This window comes from Fulmarus glacialis, unplaced genomic scaffold (assembly GCF_000690835.1).
Source record: "Fulmarus glacialis isolate BGI_N327 unplaced genomic scaffold, ASM69083v1 scaffold22662, whole genome shotgun sequence".
NCBI lineage: Eukaryota > Metazoa > Chordata > Aves > Procellariiformes > Procellariidae > Fulmarus > Fulmarus glacialis.
Window position 1 is genome coordinate 1 of NW_009197491.1, and position 7,585 is coordinate 7,585.

Sequence of the window (7,585 nt, forward strand, 5' to 3'; positions counted from 1 at the left end):
CCGCCTTCGGCTGCCCCGGGGAGCGCAGGGTGCTGCCCAGCCAGGAGCCCGCACGGCTCCCAGGGGCCGGGTGGGCAGCGAGTCCCGCAGAGCCCGTCACGAGGGGAGAAAAGCGGGGGTTAAGTTAAAGCATGTTGTCGAAATACATCAAAATGGTCCTTGGAATGGACCCCTAAAGAACGACCATCTCGCAAACCACCATTTGAAGGGGGGGGAAAAGGAGGAATCCAGAGACAAGAAATTGGCCCAGAAGACCATGAATTCATGCAGGCAACAGCAAACTGTGATGACAGAGCAGTTGGCTTACTAGGCACTCTTTTTGCTCAACTTTCCATGTAATTTCTTCCATTTTTAATGGAATAGCATCATTTTAAAAAGTTTAAATGTTGGACCAGTAAAGGGGTAGGAAGGAGGTGAACAGCACAAGGGCTGTTACTGTTCTTTCAGTTACGGGGATGGCTCAATCCCTTCAGCTGTCCCATATTTTTAAACTCTGCCGGGCAGGGACTGCTTCATCCTGCACATAGGATAACAGCTGAATTCACTTTTGAATTACACACTGATCAGGTTTTTAAAAAAATAAAAGGATATTTCCAGCTCACTTTCAGATAAGCCATGATCTTCCCTCTATTGATAACAAAGAGCTGTTTCAGCTCAAGAACACCCCTTCCCCTATTAGCTGCTGCCTACGTTCTCCTTTTCCCATGCGTTTAATGTGGTCACTACTCTGTATCAGATCCTCTTCATCTCCCAAATTCAGTACTTTCCAGTGACAATTATTTTTCAGATAAGGCTAGAGGTGTTTTCTCAGCCTACTTCAAGACACGATGGTTTGGGCTGAAGGGGGGAACTTGCATAAAAATTTAACAGCTTAGAAATTGTGTTGTAAATCTACATGAACAAACAGCACCTTTTAAAAGAAACCTTCCCTGAGATACAAGTCACAACCCCCCAGCCTACAAATGAATTCATGTTTATTGAAATTAGAAGACAGTCACAGCAGGTAAAATGCAGAGGTGGTTACGAGAGGAAATGCGGACGTCCTGCTAACAGAAACCAGTAACAAAGTTCCTTTCCTGTGGATGTACATCTCTTGTCTGTAATCGCACTCCTTGCCTTCCCCCAGCCCGTGATAGTCACAGGACTCCACCTCCTTCCACGGACAAGATGGCAAGATCCCACCAACACGTTCTACTGGTGCCTCGTCCTGCAGGACACTTACCTTCATCTCTTCTCTGACCACTTAGTGATTCCCACAAGTTGATAGGAATGTAAATGATCTTTGGGACTACAACCCTACTATCACATTTTGTTACAGTTGTCCACTGTGTTAAAACTTTAAAATGGTGAGATGGACAGGCATCAAGATCTCCTAAACCTGTTGTAGCCTTGCTTCCTAGTGCATAGTGAGTGGGAGTGTTAGATTATATACAATATAAGCTAAAAACAGAAGAAAATTAATAAAAGGAAAGATTTAGTCTGACTTAAGGTCATTGTAGAGTTGAGTTAGTCTTTAAGCAAGAAATCTAAAGTGTGCAGTTTTAACAGTGGAAGACAACTGAAACTGAGTCAGCTCAGCACAATTTAATACTGATCTAAAAAGCCCAAGTATCAACAGCTGCCTTAATAACAAACTAAAGTTCACCCCACAGCCTACGTCAGGAAGTTCTCTGCCTCATGCCCCAAGATAAATTGCTAAAGGTGTTTTGTATTCAGAATATGGGCACGAACCAGAGAAATTCCTTCACAGATATTCCCGCAGTGAGATAGGACGATACGTCACTGAGAATTAGATACTGTAAGGGCTGGAGAATCCTTCTTGCTGCAAGGTAGATCAGATGAATTCCAAGGGAACTCGTAAGAGAAACAGTTAGTTTATGTAAAAATAAGCTATTTTTATTTCTTTCTTTCCCAGATTCTGGAGAGTTCTCAAACATTGCTAGATGTCCTGAAGGGAGAAATTGGGAATGCTGTTAAAGCCAGTGAGCTGCAAAGCACTTCAAAAGAAAAAGAAAAAGAAAAACAAGCACGTGCCAAAAAGCATTCCTAAACTTGCTTTTCAAGCTGGAAAATCCTGTTGGTCTGGGACAGCTGCTGTTCTGGTACAAGGATGCCACATTTAATAAAAGTCTTTGTTTTGCAGAAGTAAATTTTCCTTTTAGATGCACTTTGGTATTAGTTAGAGATCTACTGAAGTTAATCCTCAAATGCTAGAGACCAGAGTAGGCATCTACAAAAAAAATACCCTTTATTTTGAGCACAGTGATACTGAAGCATATCCACAGAGGTGACTTAGCTAATGCTTTTGCCCTCAAAACAGCATTCACCTTGCTTTGCCAAGATCAAGGTAAGAGTTCATCTGGTACAGACAGGGTGTAGAGTACAAAGCCGGGAAATGCAAAGGCAGTACTCAGCGAGGTGCAAATTACAGCTACAACGTAGAGCAGGCAAACTGGAAGGAGTAAAGAAGTCAGCAGCACACCAGGGCACCATGTGCTCCTGTTGAGAAGCACGCTCTGCACTCTCACACCTCCACTGAGCCTGTCCTAACCAGAGAAGTTGTAGGCACAGGGCTAATTCACTGAGAACAGCAGGCAGAGTACCAGAGCAGCATTTCAGTTGGCTAAAGTCAGTGGAACAAGCTGCAGAATATTGTTGGCTTTAGCATTCCTCATTGATCACTGCAGAATGAAGTCGGGACTAGTTCAGACACCTTGTCCCTCACTTTAATTGCAAACAGCTTTAGCTTCACCATCTGCAGGGTTTTTTTTAAGTTGCAAATCTAGAGATAGAGCTGCCTTGAACTGGCCTGAGTTTTCCACAGTGCAAGATGCTCACTGAGACCTTTTTTGCTAGAAAAGCTGTGCGTAACCTTTTCTTCAAACATCGTCCCTGACCTCCTTCGGCTGTGTGCACAGCTACTGGCTGTGGGCACGGCTCAGTGTTTAATTCCACATATCTGGTAACTTACTCATGCCTTAAATCTAGCAGTCACTAGCAGTCCTGCATTTTTTCTCATTCTACCCCAGTCTCAGCATCTTGTCCTGAAGTATTTCATTAATGGAGAAGCCTCAGCACATGGGATTCACTGCTCTTTCCACGGTACTTGTGTCATGTCAGACACTGATGCACTGCCAGCCACATACTGCTCCTGGGAGGTCACACGGGGAGCAGATCTCAAGTTAGCTTGAAAAGGACAAGCCTTAGAAGTGCAAGGAGGTGGAAAGTGTTCCTTTGTGGCCTCTCCAGCCAACAAATAACAAACTGCTGAGGTTTTGGGGTTTTTTCCCAGACATATTTAGGCACCCAGGGCAGAAGAGGAGAACAGCTAGAAGCAGGTTATGTCCTAACATTTAGTCCTGACTCCGTTTTTCAGCAAAACAGCCTTCCTCCTGCTGCTACAATATACAGCAAAACAAGTGCAAGGTATGGAGAGCATTTTCGGTTCATAGACCAGTGTCACCTTGACTAGACATTCATCATCTATATATAATAGACAAACCAATAAAAGTATCAAATTTAATCAAAGATACCAGCTTGTTCCTTTGGATAGAGCCACACACTGGGGTACCACTCATTTCATGAAGCCCAAAGAGGCCATATCTATTCCAACCGCATCTCTTTTAATCCCAGAAGTACAAATCACATTAGCAGCAGTGTTCCGTCTTTTCCAGAGTGCAATTTTGACCCTGAGTTTACAGTAGTAGAAAACTTAAATGGAAGAGTCTAGCAGATTCTTTTGCATATTGGCTGCATTAAACAATTACAACAGAACTATAAAAATGCTAGGAAAAAAAAAACCATATTCCTTGTTCAAGTTCTGCAGAATAAAGGAGTGAAATGGCCCTCCTGTGCTTTGCATTAGAGGAGCAGAGCAAGCTTGGCTAGAAGGAAGCCTCCCCACCAACCAAGACAGATAAATCTTGGGCTGGCCCCGTTAGATGCTGGCACAAAGCAACAAGCGGAACTGGCAAACTGAAGCACAATCAACTGTTATTAGAGGCTGGACACCAGAGTCAGCTATGGGCAGATTCAAGCTTTGGCCAATGTTTGGGAATGTTCAAGAGGCTCAAACCAGGCTGGACACTTCTTTACAGATCAGTGCAAAAATGACACCTAAAGCTAAAGGCATTTATTCCCCTTCCCATCCCTCACTCAGTGCGTTCAGCTTCCTTCACAAGAACGTAACTGGCACATCAATTCCACGATGGTTCAGTGAAACTAGACGCAGAAACACGCCGAGAACAAACCATGAACCTTCAATAGTTCTCCAAACTGACACCCAATCTAGCTGTCAAATCACAACCACTTCTGTGAATCCAGCTAGCTGCCCAGATACTCCCAGTGTTCCAACTCCAGAACCGTTCTTCACTGGGGCCTCTGATGGGAGAAGTATTAAAAAAGCCATCCAGACCCCATACAGTGCCTGGATGGGCGGACTCAGATAAGCACTGAGAGAATCTACATCCATCCCGGGACTTCAGCTGATCTTGAACAAGGAATATGCAAGGCCACAGGTAGAATAAATCATACACCTTAAAAGTCCAGTGCAAATATTCTCTTAAGATGCCCAATAGCATCTAGTCCACCCTTGGCATCAGGATCCAACGAAAACTGTGGTGAGGGAGGGACCCAGAAGCTTATTTCCGTGGTGCTTGCATGGACATTTAGAAGGTGCACTGACACTTTTTGTCCAGCAGCTGCTGCTGCAGGCCAGAAGATGAAGCGATCAAAAATACAGAGCAGGCTCGCTGCTGAAATCGGAGAGTCCGCCCTTCTCTGCTGGGGTGAGCTGTGGAGAAAGCAGAGTTGACATGGAGGTGTCATCAAATCCAAAGCAAATGAGTACTCACACCTTTGGATGGTGAAGGCTGCATTGGCACCTTGCCCGGGGCTAACGAGCACATTTAATTCCCCCCTCCAAATGTGCCCTGGAGTACAAAGTGTGCCAGCTGCCTTAAGTCTCCTTTACACATACAGAGAGAGGCAGGTCTGCTAGTGGCAGTGGGACCTTGTGTTGATCCCTTTGTGAGCGGTGGCACACCTCCCTGGGCAGCAAACACACACACCGGTGTTCAGTGGAAGACACATCCCATCCCATCCACTGTCCAACCCGAGCACTGGGATAAGAGCAGGACAAAACCAAGACCTGCTTATTTAAAGTCTCACCATGACTTGGTTCCCACGGGAATCAGCTTCCTTTGGGAGGGGTCCCTCTGCAGCAGGCATCTCCTCATATTTCTGCTCCTGCCACTCACTGAACTTCAAGGAGTGCTTTGGGGTGTAGCTGGATAAATCTGCTGGAAGGACATGAATATTTCTCACTGCCCCAAAAGGAAGTGGGATCAGGATCCTGGCAGGGACAGCATGGAAGCTGCCCATCTGCAGTTCCTTGTTCTAGTTCAAGCCCTGTCCCCACTAAGCCCCAATTCTACTGTCAGAAGACACCTCCATTAGCATTTCCACCTGAGTGGAGTCCCATGAGGGTCTGTAGGAAATGTGGACAGTATCAGACACCACCAATAACCCCATGGTGCCAACACAGTGCCTCACTCACCTGAGTTAGGTGCATTGGGATGCAAAGTGCCATTTGGGCGTGGAATGTAAAAGGTGCAAGACTTGTCCTCCTCTGTTTCAGAAGCATGTCCTTCCTCTTCCTCCTCCTCCTCCTCCTCTTCTGCCAGTGAGCTCTCTGACGGGTACTCAAACATAGTCTGCAAACTTGTCTCATTGAAAGAGATCTTCATCTAGACAACAGCAAAGGAGAATTATTAGAAAGCAGCACAAGAAACCACTGATCGTTACATTTGCTCCAGCAAAGACCACCTCCCACCCCACGGCTTCACCCTGGTTTAAGGGAGCCATTGCATATCCCCCCACCTTTCCCCATGTGCCTTGCTGAATCTCTTACCGCGCTGAAAGAAACCACAAAGGCAGATAGCCAAATAGATGGGATGGAGTCAGGAGGCTGAGAGGTCGAGAAGACCTCTAGCTTTTTGCCCCAGCACACACTTTGCCATCATCTAATACTGTGATGCCCAGCAGCCAGGAGGAGCTGCAGGCATGTCCCTCAAGAGGGATCAGTATTGCCAAGGACAGGAAAGCATCCACATGTTGGAAAGGCAATATTGCTAATGCCTGCCAATTCATCTGTGTACCCATGCTCTAGACAGTAGTGATCAGGACTACATTCTTGGGAGGACATCCTGGCAAAAAGCTATTTAAGCTAGATGAAAACAGGGTTTAATACCAAAAGTGAGAAGATGGAGGCAGCTAAAGGAGAGATGGTAACAGGTGGTAGTAGAGAGGGAAAATACTGGACAAGCGGGAGGTACTTAAAGGTTCTGTTTTGAAACCAGTTTTATTCAGTATTCTCACTAGTGACCTTTGCACAATAACTGGGAGACTGAGAATGAAGATGACTCCAACATTGGAGTTCATCAAGGAAAAAAAACAGAATTTTATGCGTAATTCAGAAAACTGGGGAGCAAGAATACTAGAAATGGGACAACGTTTAGGATCAACCCTTGCTCTAAGAGAAGTTCATCACCTGTGAATAACTGAGAAAGAAAATTTTGGATTGGCTACAGGACTGTAACCATCATTAGGATGCTGCTTAAATAAACTGGGAATTAAAGCAGGGCATTTCCACTGGAAATGGGGACTGCCTGGCTCCATCCTCCCTGTAACACCCCACAGGCAGTGGAAGGCAGCAACTGGACTCCCCCGTTCTCTCCTCCAGGCTGAACAAACCAGCTCCCTCAGCTTCTCCTCACATGCCATTTCCTCCAGGCCCAGGAGCATTTGGTAGCCTCCGCTGGACTTGCTCCAGTTTCTGCATCTATCCTGTAGCAGGACACCCAAACCCAGACACAGTAACTCCAGATGTCCTCTTCCAAGTTGAAAGGAAAAGCTGAGGGAAGGGGTTGTTCCCCTGCAGCCTTACACATGTCCTAATCATTATCTACCATTCTGCTTAGAAGATCTGGTTACAAGTCATCTCAACAGGTGGAGAGGAGATTCAGCCTGTTCACACTAGCAAAAATGAAGGTTGATAAAAGTACACCAAGAAAACAAACACCAAGGAGCAGAGAAGAACTGCTGATGCAAGCATACAACAGACAAACAAGGAGGATAAGCTTGCCAGGAATAAATTTACGCCAAAAGTAGGGAACTCTAGCCAACATGGACCAAGGTTCAGGATCAGCTGCCTAAAAGGGTGTTGTGATCCCTTTACTTATAACTACATTTAAAATTGAGCTAATAAGGTTATGAACAGAATTAAAAGGACGTGGTTGCTTGTGACAGGCAGTAGGAGCTGGATGGTTTAGAAGATCTCTTCTGATGCTGTGTAATAACTGGCAAGAAGAAAGTGCAGCACATTTGCCCCTCGTGCCTTATTTGCAGTTTCCCTCATATACAAAATACACCACAGTCTGAGAAACGGCACATGGCCCCAAGCAGCTATCAAGCAACCACGCGTGCTGCCCAGATGCATGTATTTCTTGCAACAGCCGCAGCCATCTCTCTGCATCTCCTGTGCACGGAGCGCCAGTGCGATGCTGCTGCTGCCAACGGGTCCTGT

At 45.7% G+C, this 7,585-nt stretch overlaps 1 protein-coding gene across 1 annotated transcript in view; it reads right to left on the reverse strand.

Annotated features, from left to right (window-relative positions):
- Positions 1 to 4,729: 4,729 nt before the first annotated feature.
- LOC104072951 (taperin-like) overlaps positions 4,730 to 7,585 on the reverse strand; it is a gene marked incomplete at its 5' end in the record, with an annotated part of 15,904 nt that continues 13,048 nt past the window's right edge. Inside the window, 3 exons of the mRNA XM_009572570.1 lie at positions 4,730 to 4,792; positions 5,170 to 5,300; positions 5,558 to 5,747. Of these exons, the coding sequence (XP_009570865.1) occupies positions 4,730 to 4,792; positions 5,170 to 5,300; positions 5,558 to 5,747 (384 nt within the window). The remainder of the gene's footprint in view (positions 4,793 to 5,169; positions 5,301 to 5,557; positions 5,748 to 7,585) is intronic.